Here is a 17,004-nt window from a genome sequence, read left to right as displayed (position 1 = left end):
CAAATTATACTACAATTAAAAAATAAAGAAAATGTCAATGTATGGCAAAACCAATACAATATTGTAAAGTAATTAGCCTCCAATTAAAATAAATAAATTTATATTTTAAAAGTTTTAATGAAAAATAATAACAGTATGATATTGGCAGAAAAGTAGACAAATAGATCAATGGAACAGAATTGAGAGCCTAGGAATAAACCCAAGTATATACAGTCAACTAATATTTGACAAGGAAGCTAAGAATACTCAGTGGAGAAAAAATAGCTTCCCCCTACCTAGCTATTTTACACATGGTAGTGTATGTATGCCTATACTACTCTCTCAATTCTTCCCACCCTCTCTTTGCCCAGTGTATCCACTGTTTCAGTAACTATATAGTTTTATGATCTTCTTTCTCAGGATGTCTTTGGTTATTCAAGGTCTTTGTGGTTCCTTATAAATTTTAAGAGGTTTTTTTCTACTAAAAATATGCTATAGGAATCTTGATAGAGATTGCATTGAATCTATAGATGACTTTTGGTGGTAATGACATTTTAATAAACTTAATTCTTCCAATCCATGAACACATTTCCCATTTATCTGTCTTGTTCAATTTCTTTCATCAATGTCTTATATCAATAGCTTTTAGAATAGAGATATTTCATCTTCTTAGTCAAATTTTTTCCCTATTTTATTGTTTTTGATGCTATTGTAAATGAGACCAATTTCTTTTATTTCTTTTTCATAAAATTTGTCATTAGTATAAAATGCTATTGATTTTTGGAAGTTAATTTTGTATCCTGCAAGTTTATTCAATTCATTGATCAGTTCTAACAGCTTTTTGATTGTTTTCAGGATTTTCTATATGTAAAAATCATGTTATCTAAAAATAGAGACCATTTTGCTTCTTCCTTTCCACTTCAGATACCTTTTATTTCTTTTTCTTGCCTTCTTGTTGTGGCCAGGACTTCTAGCACTATGTTGAAAATGGGTGCTGAGAGTGGCTGACAGTGGTGAAACTGTCTTGTTTTGATTTTAGAGGACAAGTTTTCAACCTTTCACCACTGAGTACAGTGAAAAGTTGATATGAGCTTGTCATATATGGCCTTTTTATGAGATATATTCCTTCTATGCCTAATTTTTTATGAGTTTTTATCATAAGAGGATGCTGAATTTTGTCATGCTTTTTCTGCATCTATTGAGATGGTCATGTGATTTTTCATTTTATTAACATGATGTATCACATTGCTTCATGTTTATGCTGAATCACCCTTGAATCCCAGGGAAAATCCTATACTTGATCCCGGTTTATGATCCTTTTAATGTATTGTTGAATTTGTTGCTAATATTCTATTGAGGATTTTTGCATTTATGTTCAATTGACCTGTAATTCTCTTTTTGTTCCTGTGATATCTTTGTCTGGTTTTGATATCAGAGTGGTGTTTGCCTCATAGAATGAGTTAAGAAGCCTTCCTTATCCTGCAAGATTTTGGAATAGTTTAAATTTGATTTGCTGTAATTTATTGAGAATGTTTGCATTCATATTTATCAGGGATACTGGCCTATACTTTTCTTTTCTAGTAGCGTCCTTTTCTGATTTTGTTATCAGAATGCTGGTCTTATGAAATGAGTTTGGGAGTTGTCCCTCCTCTTAAACTTTTTTGAAAGAGTTTAAGAAAGCATGGGTTAATTCTTATTTAAAATATTTGGCAAAAATTTACTAGTGAAACCATCCGGTCCTGGACTTTTCTTCATTGGTAGAATTTTGATTACTGATTCAATCTCCTTACTAGTAACTGATCTATTCAGATTTTCTATTTTTTCCTGATCCAGTCTTGAATTATAAGTTATGCTTCTAAGAATGTTCCCATTTCTTCTAGGTTGTTCAGTTTGTTGGTAGAGTTCATTCACAGTAGCCTCTCATAATTCTTAGAATTTCTGTGGTATCCATGCTAATGTCTCCTTTCTATTTATAATTTTATTGATTTGATCTCTTGTTTCCCTTGGTGAGTCTAGCTAAGGGTTTATTAATTTATCTTTTCAAAGAACTAACTTTGGTTAATATTTTCTATTTTCCTGTTCATGTCTTTCTGCTCTAATCTTTTCTTTCTTCTGGTAACTTAGGGCTCAATTTGTTCTTTTTCCAGTTCCTGAAGGGGGAGAGTTTAAATGGAATCTTTCTTGCTTTTTAATGTAGGCATTTATTGCTGATACTCCCTAGAACCACTTTGGCTCATCCCACAAGTTCCGCTCCATCCTAACCGTTTAACGTATGTAAAACACCACTACCATTTGGTACCACTAGGGTCACATTCTTTCTCAGATGTTTTACTGATGAAGATTTTAATGTTATGTCCCTACTCCTATTTTTTTCCACAGTCCCTGTGATTTTGTTATTTTATCTTACATACTGTGGTGATTGTTAGAATATGTCTCATCATAGCAGAAAGAATTTTACTCAGTGGACTTGTGGATGGTGAATCTTTTTCATTTCCATGGATACTGAAGCCTTCGGAAACTGTAGGCACCACTGTTAGTCAGCAGATGCTGTCTGGGTGGCCATTTGGGGCCAGCAGTTTTGTCCCACAATTAAGAGCAATAAATATTTATTTATTGACAATAACTACCAGATATTATGATAAGTGGTGGTTATATTGAGGCTAATAAGCAGCACCCCTCTAACTCTTTCAGTCTAGTAGAGGAAAGAGAGACAAATAATTACAATAGAGGGGAACTGATGCTATTAAAGAATAAAGAAAGCTCTCTTTCATCATTGTCCCCATCTCTGCCTCTTTACACTACTTCCTGAGTTACCCAGGCTATCAGACGCAGAACAAGGAAGAGTTAATATGGCTCAGGTGGGAGGGGTAAGGGCCCTGAGGGAAGCAGGTAGAACAGTCACATAAAGGGCCCCACAGATAGCAGTCAAGGAGAAGAGAAGCTGCAAACAAATGGTGCTTAGGACCTTCCCTCAGTCAAGTCTTCTGGGGCTTTTTTCCTCCTTCATTTATCCATCCAACCTTTATTAAGTTTCTGCTGTGGGCTGGGTTCTGGGAGAAACTGGTTCTACTCACCCTACTCCTCCAACACCAGAGATACTTCTTCCTCCTCTGGCTGCTAGTCTGTGTTGAGTGCTATTTCTTCCTCCTCTGTCACCTGCTCTGCCTCTGGCACCCCAGGAATGAGACTCAGTTCTGGAATGTGACCCCCCCTTCTGGAATGTGAAGAAGGAAAGGAGACGAGAAGTTCCTTTCTTTGCTGCCATCTCTCTTTCTCCGTTGCTTCCCACGTCAATTCTCCGTTGCTTGCCCAGCGTCAACTCTCTAGCCTGTGTTCATTACTTCAGCATGGAGTGAAGAAAAACAGAAGAACCCCACACCCCAAAAGCCCACCAGATTTTCTCCTATCATATCAGCCTCCCTACTTTGCTCCAGGCCCCTTCTGCCTCCTCCTCCTGTTTCTCCCTTTCTCTCTGCTCTTTTCCTTTCTTCCTGGAGAGCTGGTGCCCAGAATGTTAAAGCTGGGCAACACATAAGATCATTGTGCCCACTCCTGCTGTAGAGCTGAGGAAGCTGGGCCCAGGAGTTCTGCCTAAAATATAGTCAGGAACAGGACCAGCCTGAGGCCTGATTGCCACCCAGCACTGGCTTTCTCTCCCTCTGCAGAGACTGAGACATCTCAGCTCCACTCTCAGCTGGGCCCCAACTGGACGGCTCCAGCTATTCTAGCACTGCAGCAGTGACACCCCTACTTCACTTCCACTGTCCCCCTTTGCTCCCCCAATGCTCATGGACTTTCAGGCAAAAGGATTCTTCCACCCTAGGTAGGGTTGTGACCCTGGTTATCCAAGGTTATATCCATATAACCCCAGTCAAAGGTTATACCACGGCCTCTCAGCCCTGCACGACTCCTACACGTATATGGATGGATCTGTGCCACTGTGACACCCCCAAAATTTCTCCCTTTGTCCTTTACCCATCATGAGTCATGCTTCCATGAGCCCAAAAGCTCTGACCCCACAGGATGACAGAAGCTCCACAGCCCAACTCTACTTTCTCACGCCCAACCTTCTTCATACTGACTGGCATCCCAGGGCTAGCGGGTGTGCAGGGCTGGCTGACACTGGTCTTTGGGCCCATGTATCTGCTTTCCCTGCTGGGCAATGGAGCACTGCCGGCAGTGGTGCAGACAGACTCCACCCTGCATCAGCCCATGTTTCTGCTCCTGGCCACTCTGGCAGCCACAGATCTGAGCTTAGCCACATCTACAGCTCCAGGGCTGCTAGCTGTGCTGTGGCTCGGGCCCCGGCCCGTGCCATACGCTGCCCGCCTGGTCCAGATGTTCTTTGTTCACGCACTGACAGCTGTGGAATCCGGTGCACTGTTGGCCATGGCCTGTGGCCGTGCTGTGGCAGTAGGGCGTCCATTGCACTACCCCATCCTAGTCACCGAAGCCCGCGTGGGGTATGCAGCCCTGGCCATTGTCGTGCCTCTCCCTCTGCTGGTTGCACGATTTGAGCACTTCCGAGCCCAGACCACACCCCACGTCTACTGTGCACGCGTGGCAGCGGTGGGGCTGGTGGGGGCGACACACGCGCCAACAACTTGCACGGGCTGGTGCTTTCGCGGGCTGTGTCAGGGATAGATATTCTAGGCATCACAGGCTCCTACGGGCTCATCGCCCACGCTGTGCTGCAGCTGCCTACCCGGGAAGCCCGTGCCGAGGCCTTTGGTACATGCAGTTCCCACATCTGTGTCATTCTAGCCTTCTATGTGCCTGGTCTCTTCTCCTACCTCACACACCGCTTTGGTCGTCACACCGTCCCCAAGCCTGTGCACATCCTTCTCTCTAACATCTATTTGCTGCTGCCACCTGCCCTTAACCCTCTCATCTATGGGGCCCGCACGAAGCAGATCAGGGACCGGCTCCTAGAAATCTTCACATTCAAGAAAAGCCAGTTCTAATGGGCAATGAAAACAAGGGAGCCTGAGGGTGGGAGAGAGGGGACATTCAGAGGAGTCTGGGGTCTGGAGGTGTGGTGTCATCTTTGTCCCATGGTCTGCGTATGACTGTGACAACCACTCAACAGGTATTTGCTGTGAAGTCTCGGTATACCAGTGGCATCTGTAGACTGGTCTAGCCATGCATCCTGCTTGGGAGGAGATAGGAGATGGGCAACCATGTTGCCATGCAGAAGAGATAAGAAAAGGTGCCAGGGAATAATCCTGGGATCACAATACACATGATTTAACTTAAAACCACCCTCCTCTTTCTCCTGCAACTCTACTCCATCATTTTAACCTAAGTCTGCCCACATTCCCACACCAAAGCTTCTCTACAGATCCTGGACCCAGGGGTCTGGAAAGAGTGACACAGCCTCTGAAAGCAAGCACTTGGGCACCTGTCTGGGATTATAGCCCTCCCTCTATTCCTGGAGCCTGATTCTGTTTTCAGTCTATCCTTCAGGAAGGAGTTAAGCAGGCTTATTCCCCACTTTCTGATAATTGGGATAAGGTGCCCTGGATTCCCAAATTTTTCCAAGACCCTGATCCTGAAGACATTCTCAGTTCAGAGAACCTCCTTGGTCTCTATATGTAAACCACTATTCCCCCTACCCTCACTGCTCTGCCAAAGTCTCAGATATTGATGACTAGAACTTCTCACCCTGGGCCTATAGCATCAAGGGTCAGGGCTTCAGCTGAAATTTTGATAGCCCAGAAAAATCACTGTAACCACTTCACCTGTTTGCCAGAGATCATTATCTTCTCTTACCAACATGCCCTTTTGTGCATCCTCAAACAAGAATATAGAATTCTCAAATAAAATTCTCATCAGCACCCCCATCTGTCCTGGCCAGCATCATGAGAAGCACACGATGTTGGTGCAATATGATGAAATAGGAATATTTCACACTGCTGTGGCTGCCAAGAACAGAGATATTAAACAGGAAGTGTTGTGGTGTTGCCTAACATGGGATTCACTTTCTATTAAAAAAAACTCCAAACTGCAAGGACCTTGCACAGAAAGATCTCTGAGGCCAGCATTAAGTCTGGGTGCGTGGTCAGTCATGTGTCCAGTCGTGTTCAACTCTGCAACCCCAGGCACTCTAGCCCATCAGGCTCTTCTGTCCATGGGCTTTCCCAGGCAAGAACACTGGAGTGGATTACCATTTCCTCCCCCAGGGGATCTTCCCTACCCATCTCCTGCACTGCAGGAGGCTTCTTTTACTGCTGAGCCACCAGGGAAGCCTGGCATTAAGTCTAGAATGAGTATATTCTCACATAAAAGGTAGGGAGACAGTTACGCAGTCAGAGAAAGCTGCAGGCTGCACAGCCAGACCTAAGCTCTCCCGGAAAATTAACAGTGGGTACTGGAGTTAATCACGAAGACCTGAACCAGGAGCAATCAGACCACTTGGCACAGGCAGCTGGACCGAGCACCATTGGATGCCACACGGGGGGCTGCAGATCTGAAGAAAAGCAAGGGATGCCATCTCCAGGTCCTCATCAAGTAACTACAGAGACAGCCCAGAAGCTGTGTGATTTTCAGAGTGTTGTCACACTGAAGCCAAGTGGACAAGGAGCAAATCCAGTTTTTCTCAGCCCAAGTGTGGACTCAGTCTTTCTCAAGACTAACCTTTTTCATGAAGTGCTGAGGTAAAAAACCATCCAGGCAATGATTTTGCAGATAACATTGATAAAATTCTAACCCTAATGGGTCATTGGTCTTTTAAGATGTACACATCTTTCTCTTAGTGAAACCTCCTCAAAAAATATATATTGACAAAATAATGAGAGATGTGAACAAACATGTATGCAGTAAGATATTTATTACAACATTATTATAAAGAAATATAAAGAAATGTGTGACAGTCCTGTGTCACACACACACACGCGCACACGTGCACACACACACACACGTACACACACACCTTCCCCCTCTGGTACATGAAAAGGGAAATCATATGCAGCCAATGTTCAAAAGCAATGAATCCCATTCCCCACCCACCACAGGAAGCCTCTCTTCTAAGGCACCTTCGCTCTGTGGTTGTGCACAACTCCCAAGGCAGCGGAGTCCAAAGCCGTACATTGTCCACTGTAAGTCAAAAAGTCCACCCCCTTGGACATTTGTATTTTGTTTTGAATTGAGATTGCATACATACCTACCATGTGGTGTGTTTAGAAGGCTTTTCTGGCACGCTTACTCCTCCACAACAACCTGAGAACAATTATAAGCTCATAATCCCTTATCTATAGTTCCAAAATAAAAAAATCTCTGAAGAAACAATAGTTTGTTCATAACTTTGACCCAAAATCTGGCCTGACCCGTCACGATCATATTTATAATATTTATCTCACTTAGTGTGAATATTCATATATTTAGCTACAGAAACATTGATAGATTTGATTACAGTAGGGCACTGCCCTGAATCTCACTGGGGTATTCCTTTACGTATCACAAAGGCACTATATTCTCTTTCTAAAATCTGAATCATCCTGAATTCCAAAACATACCCATCCCAAAATATTTCAAATAAGGGATTAGGGACCTGTAGGATTATCCCTGTAGCCCAAGAGAAGTGAAGAGACCTGTTAGGACTCTTTGTCACTCTAAAGTCTTTGCTACCAACACCATGCTATACTACCCTAGAAGTTCTTGCAGAAAGCAGCACTGTTCTCTGGTAACAGCCCCCACCTGTTTGTTCCCCTCGTGCTCTCCACTCTGGTCACTCCTTAAATACGCTGATGAGCTATGCCCCTTTCCCAAGGAAGACCACAGAAGGTGCTACAGTGGTGGAGAAACCTATCAACAGGATATGGCCCAAACAGCCCAGTCCTTGGGCTCATCAACTCCACCCAGAACTCAGCTGTCATCTCTTTTCCTTCAACTATTTTCAGTCTCAGATTCTATGTGCCAAAAGGAAAGACAGATTTACTTAGGGTAGGGCAATAAGGGATTAGGGAGTCTGGAGAATCATGGTAATCAGACAGCAAGAGAGAGAAGACAGAGGTGTAGGACTCTGGCCAAGGAGTTGAACTGTATCCAAGTTCCTCTCTGAGCCCCCGCTATGAACAGAATCTGAAAAGAGAGCCTCATCTGATTTCACCAACAGCACATCATCCCTGCACCTGCTTCATCCACCTGCTTCTCAATCTGGATTCCCCCCTCAGGAGACAGATGTGTATTACTTCCTGCCTCTGTCTCCCAGCAGCTCTCACTGTCTCTGTCCCTCTGCATCTGTCTCCTTGTACTGATGGCCAGCTTTCCCCCAAGCATCTTGTCCTTGTCTGCTCTCTACCTCTGTCCACCTCACTCAGAATTCCTTTCTAAGAGAAAAGAGGTGCCAACTATACGAGGTGACCTCTCCTCATCAGCCATAACTAAAAATGTGCCAAAGGGGCATCAGAAGGAAGTGACTTGGTTTCACGTAACAAGAAACTTGGGATTTCTGGTTTGGTCTACTGCACCTCTTTTCTCATCCTACCCATTTCCTTTTCTCCACACCACGTTGTACTTCAACCTGCACACAGCTCTCCCAACACTCTCAGGTGAGCAGAAGGAACATGTTGATCTCTCCCTTCACCAAAAAAGAACTACTGGTCAATGGTTAAAGCTGGAGTCAGGCAGGTGTGGATTTGAATCTCAGATTCTCCAATAACTCACTGTATGCCTTGCACTGAATTTATTTAACCTCTCTGAGTCTGTTAATTCACCCATAAAATGGAAATGACACTATCTACTTCAAGGATACTAAAAGGATTCACTAAGATAATTTATTTGAAGTGTCTGGAATAGTCTCTAACACAATTTAACAAAGATTTGAATACTAATTCTTCTCCTGGACCATGGTGCATGCTCAGTCAAAACTTTGCTCAAAGACCTGATATCCTAGCTCTGTCTAGGGTAGTCACTGTGGCCAGTCACTGCTCCTCTAGGAAACTTTTCCTGGCAATACTCTCTCCCACCATGGTAGGACCCTTCCCAGTGCCCCATACTCATATCACCTCAGCCAGCTCAGACAATGGCCAACTTTGTGGGGTAACCCTACATGCTGGGGAGGGATAGGGGAGGATGCACCCCACATGCCAGGGGTCTTCGTAGGCACACAAGAGTGGAGTGGGAAAGTAGCTACTATAAAGACTCTCTAGAGTGGTTCTTCTCCAGGGGAAAAAAAAACACTCTTCTTCAGCAAAACACCAGGTTGAGATTTTGGGGCAGAGACACAAGTGAAAACCAAAGATTAGGGCCATAAAGAACATCCACCAGATACAAAGCAGCCTAGGAAAGGGAACAGAGGATGAAGAAAATTTTTCTTAAATTTACCTGGGAAATTCTGGCTTCCTGAAAATTCTCTCCAGTTACTAAGGCAACACTACCCCAATTCAATTCTTATCCTCCACTCTGTCACTGCTCAGCTTGGCACCCTCCTACACACATCTGGTTTTTATTGCAATTGTAACCCACTCATTAATAATGGGTTTCAACCTAGGCTGCACATTAGACTTGCCTGGGAGCTTTTAGAATTCCTGATGCCCAGGCATATTCCTGACCAATTCAATCAAAATCCTTGGGCATAGGATCCAGGTACTAGTAATTTCTAAAGCTTTCGGTTAGTTCCAAAGTACAGCCAAGGTTCAGAACCACTGCTTTGTTCTCAGTTTAAGTCCTGATCTGTGCTTCTCCCATGTCTTTCAAGACCCCAATCCAACCTCACAAAGAAGTCATTTGCAACTGACAACAGAGCATTGCAAATTGCTTTAAGGAAGAAAGACTTGATCCTGTTTCCTTAAAGAATTCAGACCAAGAACTACACACACACACATAAACACATCCTAATGGATACCTGAATCTTCCTCCCCAACTGAAGCAGGAGAATGAACGGGTCGACTAAAAAGTGTGCACTCAGGTTGTGGGTACAGTGAGTGGGGTTATGAAAGTGACTGCCCTCGCCCCACCCAAGGCCCCAGCACCCAGCAGCACCTCTATGACCTCATGCTGCTGTAGGTCAGAGTCTGGCACCTGGGGCCTCACCTCCCTGGGCAGCTTGGGGTTCCTGCAGCAGCCACTGCCCTGCCTAACCCCTCCCACACCCCATCATGTTGGTTGGTACCCCCCACCTGCTGACACTGGATGAAGCTGATGCCACCTGGACTCTCATCAAAGATAAGGTAGGAAAAGAGGGCAAAAATAGTAAGAAAGCTTCCTTGAAAGACAATGGATGGGGAGCTATGAGAGTAGGAAGAAGTGTTATGTTGGGGACACACTCAGAAGGTCAGGAAGGCTTCCTGGAGTGAGTAACATTCTAGCTCTACAAGTAGAAGTTATTCACAGGGAGGGAAGAGGAATACCTGGCACATAAAGAGTGTGTAAGAAACACCTAAATGGGGGGAAGGAGGGCGGGAGTGAGTGAACAGTGTACTAACTAAAGGTAGAATATGGGCAAAAGCCAAGAAAGGGAAAAGAAAAACGTGTACTAGTGAACTGCAAATAGTCCTCTGGAACAGAGTTCAAAGAAGTAGTATGAAAATGAGGAAGAAGAGGTACGGGGGCTAATGGTGAAAGGCCTTTTACATTTTCTAAAGAACCTGAACTTTACCTTTGACCTCTTCACAGATATTCCCTCCAGTTTAACTTCCACAGAATGAGAAACTTGGGTTTTAAGCCAAAATATACAGATTTTCAGAAGCAGGCAGATTTCGGCTCTATCTGAGTTGCTGGTGTCCAAAAAGCCACACCAAATTTAGATGGCCACTAATTTCTGAGATTAGAGAATTTAGGGATCAATTCTGGTCATGTTATATGAATTAAAGTGAATTTGAAACATTTGCAGAAGGCAACTCACCAAGTTTTAAACAATCATCTTGAAGTCCCCAGTAAACTCAAAGCAGCCTTTAATGGCATGTAACTCCCATTTGAAATGGAGTACTTGCTCACCACAGAGGTCAGCTTCCTAGGCAGAAAGAGAAGAGTCAAGGTCCTCCCAAGAATGAGAGCAACTAGTCTCAGCAATGGGAAAGGATGGTCCTGATCAATTGGGGTGAAGTAAATGAGCTCTTTAACTATCAGAAAGCTACACCTCCTCTGAGAATCAGAAAAACTCCCTGTCCTATTTAAATGGAAAATTTTCAGGAAAGTCAGGGTAGAGACATACAGGAAAAATCACTGGTGATAATGTGACAAATTCAAGGAGTAGGACACATTGGAGTGACCTGGTTTCCTCTCTCCAGAACTGCTGAGTTAGAGGGCACTCATAGGACATCTCATTAAACAGGATGTGGCTCAAGGGCTCCTTACTCAGAATTCAAACCACCAAGGTACCTCCAGGAAGATAATCTTCCACCATCACTTTCACAGGCTGCCCCTGGAAGAGGCTAAATTTGCAGGAGTCTAAGTCCTCAGAACTTCCACCCAGAAGTGCAGTGGAAGCAAGCAGTGGTCTCAAATGGTGACTCTGCCAAGAACACACTCACCCTAGCACAGAGCTGAGCACTTTAGGATAACACTGGGGCCCTCAGGGTAAAAATAAGGGCCTAATAAATTTTCATGGCAAAAACCAAGCACAAAAAGGCCAAGACAAGAAGGACTAAACCAAGAGGAACTGTGATCCGTAAAAGCCTATTGGAACTAGTATTACAAACATGAGGCCTCCAGGCCACACAAGAACTATCCTTCAGCTCAGGCAGAAGGTGTATACTAAGGGGTTATAGACATAGTATAATAACCATGGACTTCCAAAACTATTTGTGTATCCACTCTTGGTTAATAACAGCACGCATCTAACCAATCACCTAAGAATAATCGTTGAGGATGCCTTTTCCCTCACCCCTTAAGTGACCAAGTCCTACTAATTCTATAACATAAGTATCTTCCCCCAGGGTTTTACTTCAGGGCCTTACCATGTCTTGCCTGGAATTTTACAATGCTCTTTTCTCTATTTTCTCTATTTTATGCCTTCTTAGACAAAATTAACTTTCTAAAATGCCTGCTTGAATCGTGCCCCTCCTAACCAGAGCTCTTCAAGTGGCTTTCCACTGTCCTCAGGATAAAATTCCCATCAGTTAGCACACACATAAGGCCTTGAATAATTAAGCTCCTGTATCCTTGTCCCTCTCCATACCCTACACTTAATATGAAATTATATGTTCCTGACTATGCCCCTCTTAGTTTGTAAGTTCAAGTTTTTTCACTGGCTGTTCCCTCTGCCTGGACTGACCATTCTCTTAGCTTACTAATTCCCTCAAAGCTAAAGTATTACCACCTAGAAACTATCTTTGATCCTCTTCAATCAAAGACAAAGGCTGTTAAGTCATCTGCTCTGCAGTTTGCTCTCTGAGTTGTTTTAGGACAAGGACAAAGTCTCTTGCATCTAGCAGAGTCTGGCACACAGCAGACATTCAGGCTTTGCTATAGGGAAGAACTGGGAGACAAGCAAGAAGCACCACACTCTGAGCGCATTGTGGAGTATAAAGAACACTGACAGAGGGAGGGTCCATCTAGAGCAGACTATCAGGTTAACCAACTCCTAACCTGGCCCCTAACTTAGTCCCTGACCTATCTACTGACTGCCCACAGGTTATCGAGGAGCGCTTTGGGCCCAATGCAGTGGCAGTACCTTTTCTGTCTGATGCAGCGTGCTATGACCTACTGGGTGTTTTAGTGAAACAGTCCCGCCCAGCCCACAGCCGCCTGGCTCTGCCAGGTCGGCAGGGCCGGCGGGCACTACAACCAGTGGGGCTGCTACCAAACCTCCTGGAACAGGCAGGCTCTGAGGGTGCCTTCGCCCACTGCACTCGAGAATACTCACCAAACAGCCGAGCAGAGATAACCTATGAAGAAATGCGACTGCTGGATGGGCAGCCCTGCCGGATCCGCTTACACATGGGGGGTCTACGCAAGAAGATGGCCTTCCTGCTGCTGCCACCAGGGCAGGTAAGCCTACAGCAGTCTCTTCCCTGGCTCCGAAGCACCCACAGCATCTACATCATCTATCAGGTCTTCTCCTGTTCCTGGCTACAGCTGGGGCTGCTGCCGACAGCCCATGAGCCCCAGCTGCTCCGGTTACAACGGTCACTGCCTATTGCCTTCTCCTGCCTCAAGTTTTCACTGCAACCCAAGGGAGTGCTGGGACCACAGAAGCCCCTGATCAAAGACCCACTGCCCCAAGGGGCCAGCTGGGCCAGACCCAACCTCAGCATCATGCCACCTCCGGCCCCTACATCAGCCTCTGAGGATATCCCCGAAGCTGCTGATGTGCCCCCACCTGTCCCAGCCCCACCTACGCCACCTCCCCAGGAAGGGCCAGAGGGCAGACCAACCAGATTCTCCTACAAGGGCCGAAACCCCTTCCGAAGGGGGCCCCAGATGCTGTCAGGTACTGCTAGAGGAAATGAAGATGAGAGGGCTGGGATACGGTGGAGGGAAAGTGCATGGGGAGTATAGCCCAGGAATGTGTGGGCCACACATTAACTCCACACTGTACCCTGGTCAAGGGGATGGAGTAAGGGAGCCAGGGGAGGGTGAGACGGAAGCATGGTCCTGGTGAGGGGGTGGGTACAGCACAGAAGACCAGAGGGAGGGATCAGGGAGGCAGAAAGACCAGGGCACGAGTCAAGTTGTGACTATCCCCAACCCTGGCAGAGAACTGGCTCTTCAGCCCCCGCAGCCCCCCACCAGGAGCCCAGGGTGGGGGCCCCGGGGACCCCGACCGGCACTCCATGTCCCTGCCCCTGCTGCAGGGTCTATCCTCGGAGTTCGACAGCGACGAATGAAGCTGAGGCGAAAGATGCAGGGGGCGAGGCCCCCAAGATCTGACATAGGGGTACTGGTCCCCAATAAACATCAACTGCTGCTCCCCCAAACATCCTGGGCCCATGCTGCTTCTTCCTGTGGGGGTCTGGAGGAGAAGTCCCAGCTTTTTTCCCTAGGCTTCCTGCCCCTCACCCTCTAAAGGCCTAAGAAGTACCTTGAAACCTTGGCATCATGTCCTCACCAGAGAGAACACACCCTGACCACTTCCCCATCTATTTACAACTTTCTTGGGGCCCCAGCCCCACAGATAAAGGGTGGAAAAGAAAAATGAGCACAGAATAGAGATTTCCCTTTTATACATATTGCAACAAGTTCTCCAGAAAACATTCATCAGAAATAAATTAAAAAGTCCTCTTGCCACTGCCTCCAAACATAAAAAGGAGCCTACACCCTGGCCCCAGCCCAGGCCACTCAAGGCCCTGATTGTCCATGGAAGAAAGTTAAGGATTGAGGGGCCCGAAGCCTGAGACAGGAGGGCCAGACCCCTCCTCGGAAGTATCCAACAAGAAAGGCGAGGTGACAGCATGTGCCTGGGAGATGGCAGCCAACTCCTTGAGAAACTCAGGGAAAATGACTGCACAGTAGACAGCATTCTTGACTCGCAGAGCCTCACCTTGGCGCTCAGGGGCCCCACTCCGGGCGGGTAGGACCGGCGTAGAGGCCCCAGGGGAGCCCCCACCTAGGCCAAGTCCTGTGCCACCGTCTCTCCCAGGCTGGAGAACCATCTGTGCCGCCTGCCGAGCCCTGGTTGGACTGTGTGCATGCCGCAGGAGTAGCTCCCCCAAGGACGGCCTCCGGCTCTTCACTGGGAACAAACAGGAGTGTCGGGAAGGTGCTGAAGTCAGGCAGAATCCCTTGGCCTGGGAGAGGAGAGTTCCCCACCTCACCCTACCCCCACCTCCCAGGTTCATGAACTTCTCAACTAGGACTCTTAACACCTAAGTGCTGCCTGCTCAGCCTCCTTCCCTCTATCCAGCCATCCCACCAGTCAACCATCATGCTTAGTCAACCCTTCAGACACTTCACTCCCAGACAGGACCTCTCCCTTCTCCAGGTCCCTTTACCTTGAGGGGTTCTCTTACTGCTCCTCCCTTTCCAATCACTATTCTAGATCACTAAGCTCTTTCTCCCCCATCTATAACATGCCCTTACTTCCTGCTGCCCAGCACCCTCCTGTACTAGAGTCAGACACTCCCCCTTTCCCCCTGCCCATCTATGACACCTCAGCCACATCTTCTGCTCCTTCAATACCCACAGGGGCTATATATGCAATCAGAGTTCAGTGACTCTATCAGATCTGTCACACACCGCTGTCCCTCCAAGATCTACTCTCCTGTGCCACCACTTGGCCTTCCGCCAATTCCTTTCCTATAACCACCAAAGCTACCCTCCCACTGGTTGTGGCCAGAAAACTACATGTCAGTTCAAATGAACCACTGAAAATACTGCCTTCTCTCCTCTAATTTCCTGCCGACACTGTTGGCCCTGGATGTATTCTTGTCCCTGTCAAAGACCTAGGGCCTAGACTCTGGGGATCTAGTCTCCAGATCATATCATTCCCATCCTCTCCCTCTAATACTGGTGACAGAGATACACTGAACAGATACATTAAATGTGGCTTTTAGAGTCCATCATAAGCAGGTTCACACACTTCCTCCCACCTCTTCCAGAGACTCTTTGGCATCTACATCTATCTGCTCCCTCTGGAACCCTCCAGGCTCTTCTCATGCTTCTGTAGCCCCTTCTGCCTTATTTTGTTCTCCTTGATTGTTTTCATCCCTGGCCTAATCCCCCTATCCCCAACTCTCCTCTAATTTGGGCTCCACCAACTTTCCATTTTACTGCCCTATCACATTGCATTTCAATAACTTGTTCTCATGTCTTCTCCTCAAGCATTAATCTGTGAGTTTAAGGGCTTGTACTCTGTCTTATTTACCTCTATATCTCTGGACCCCTCCACAGTGAACATAGTACCAGAACTGTGGAAGCAAGATTACTTCCTGGCACTAGACCATTAGGAAATCATGCTAAAAAACTTCAACTGGGCCTTCACAGCTATATAATAACCCTCCTGGTACTCTTCCCAACCTACACACTTTCCTCTGAAAGCCCTCATCTCACCTCTTCTTTCTTGCTCAGCGTGTTATTCTGCTTCCTACTTTGATTAGCAAATAAAGGATGACTTCAATTCTCTAAAATTTCCTCTACATCTCAAAACTCCACTGGTACATATCATTTCCTCCTTTGAAAGGGGAAAAAAAATTTCCCTGGTACTCTGGATCCTACTTACTTCCACCACCTTTGGGACCTTGCTCCCTCAGTTATGACAATCCTCTAGTCCCCATCTAGATTATCAGCTTTTTGAAAGTAAAGATCTCATCTTGTACCTCCATGAGTCCCCTGTACCAAAGACATCACCACATGGCAAGCACTCAGATGTACTGTGTGCTAAGTCACTTCAATCACGTCCAACTCTTTGCAACTCTATGAACTGTAGCCCACCAGGCTCCTCTGTCCAAGGGATTCTCCAGGCAGGAATACTGGAGTAGATTGCCATACCTCCTTCAGGGGATCTTTCCGACCCACGGATCAAACTCGCATGTCTTATGCCCCCTGCATTGGTAGGCAGGTTCTCTACCACTAGCACCACCTGGGAAGCTCAAGCACTCAGATACTTGCTGATAAAAGATCTAAATTTAAAACATCATATATAACTCTTCCTTCTTCCTTATACCTCACAACTACTCACCAAACTCTGCCAATACTTCTTTCCCACTTCCACCTTATCAAATTCTTCCTATTTCTAGTGTTCTAATTCAAGCCTCACAGGTCACATCTGCATTATGGCAGACGCTTCCTGATTGTTCTTCTGACTCCATCTTCTCCTAACTCCAAGGCACCTAGCACATGAACTTACATACTTATCTCTCCACTCCCACATATAGAATCTCCAATTGGTATCTCACTGCCTAAAAGTTTACAACTTCCACCCATCCCAACTTCAACTCTGAGAACCTTCTGCTGTGACGAAATCTTCCCAGCCTTACTACCAACTGTTCCACCACCTTCCAAATTCCCTGCTCCAGCTAAACAGTTCATGCTATCTCCTGAACAAATAATAGGCATCCCACTCCTTTGCCATCCAAGTCCTACCCGTCTCTCAAGACCCGCGTCAAATGTCATATCCTTTACCAAGCTTTAACAATATTGCAACCT

At 45.9% G+C, this 17,004-nt stretch overlaps 3 protein-coding genes across 12 annotated transcripts in view; 2 read left to right on the top strand and 1 right to left on the bottom strand.

The window, feature by feature from the left end:
• Positions 1-4,002: 4,002 nt before the first annotated feature.
• Positions 4,003-4,943, top strand: LOC120876562 (olfactory receptor 52W1). The gene is given in 2 exon segments (XM_040258543.1): positions 4,003-4,558; positions 4,561-4,943. Coding segments are annotated over 2 exon segments (939 nt in total).
• A 1,848-nt stretch (positions 4,944-6,791) lies between these two features.
• FHIP1B (FHF complex subunit HOOK interacting protein 1B) overlaps positions 6,792-17,004 on the bottom strand; it is a 33,850-nt gene continuing 23,637 nt past the window's right edge. For 8 of the 10 annotated variants that reach the window (XM_040258534.1, XM_040258533.1, XM_040258532.1 and 5 more), the window contains one exon: positions 6,792-14,593. In XM_040258534.1, the coding sequence (XP_040114468.1) occupies positions 14,229-14,593 (365 nt within the window). In that variant the 3' untranslated portion in view covers positions 6,792-14,228. The remainder of the gene's footprint in view (positions 14,594-17,004) is intronic. The other 2 variants (XR_005724189.1, XR_005724190.1) reach the window with 1 other exon arrangement.
• Positions 10,077-13,748, top strand: CUNH11orf42 (chromosome unknown C11orf42 homolog). Its single transcript, XM_040258541.1, has 3 exons — positions 10,077-10,148; positions 12,553-13,351; positions 13,618-13,748. Exons 1-3 carry the CDS (start codon positions 10,077-10,079, stop codon positions 13,746-13,748), a joined length of 1,002 nt encoding a protein of 333 aa, XP_040114475.1.

This window comes from Oryx dammah, unplaced genomic scaffold (assembly GCF_014754425.2).
Source record: "Oryx dammah isolate SB20612 unplaced genomic scaffold, SCBI_Odam_1.1 HiC_scaffold_17, whole genome shotgun sequence".
Lineage (NCBI taxonomy): Eukaryota > Metazoa > Chordata > Mammalia > Artiodactyla > Bovidae > Oryx > Oryx dammah.
The sequence above is the reverse complement of the archived record's forward strand: the minus strand, read 5'-3'. Positions and strand labels throughout refer to the sequence as shown.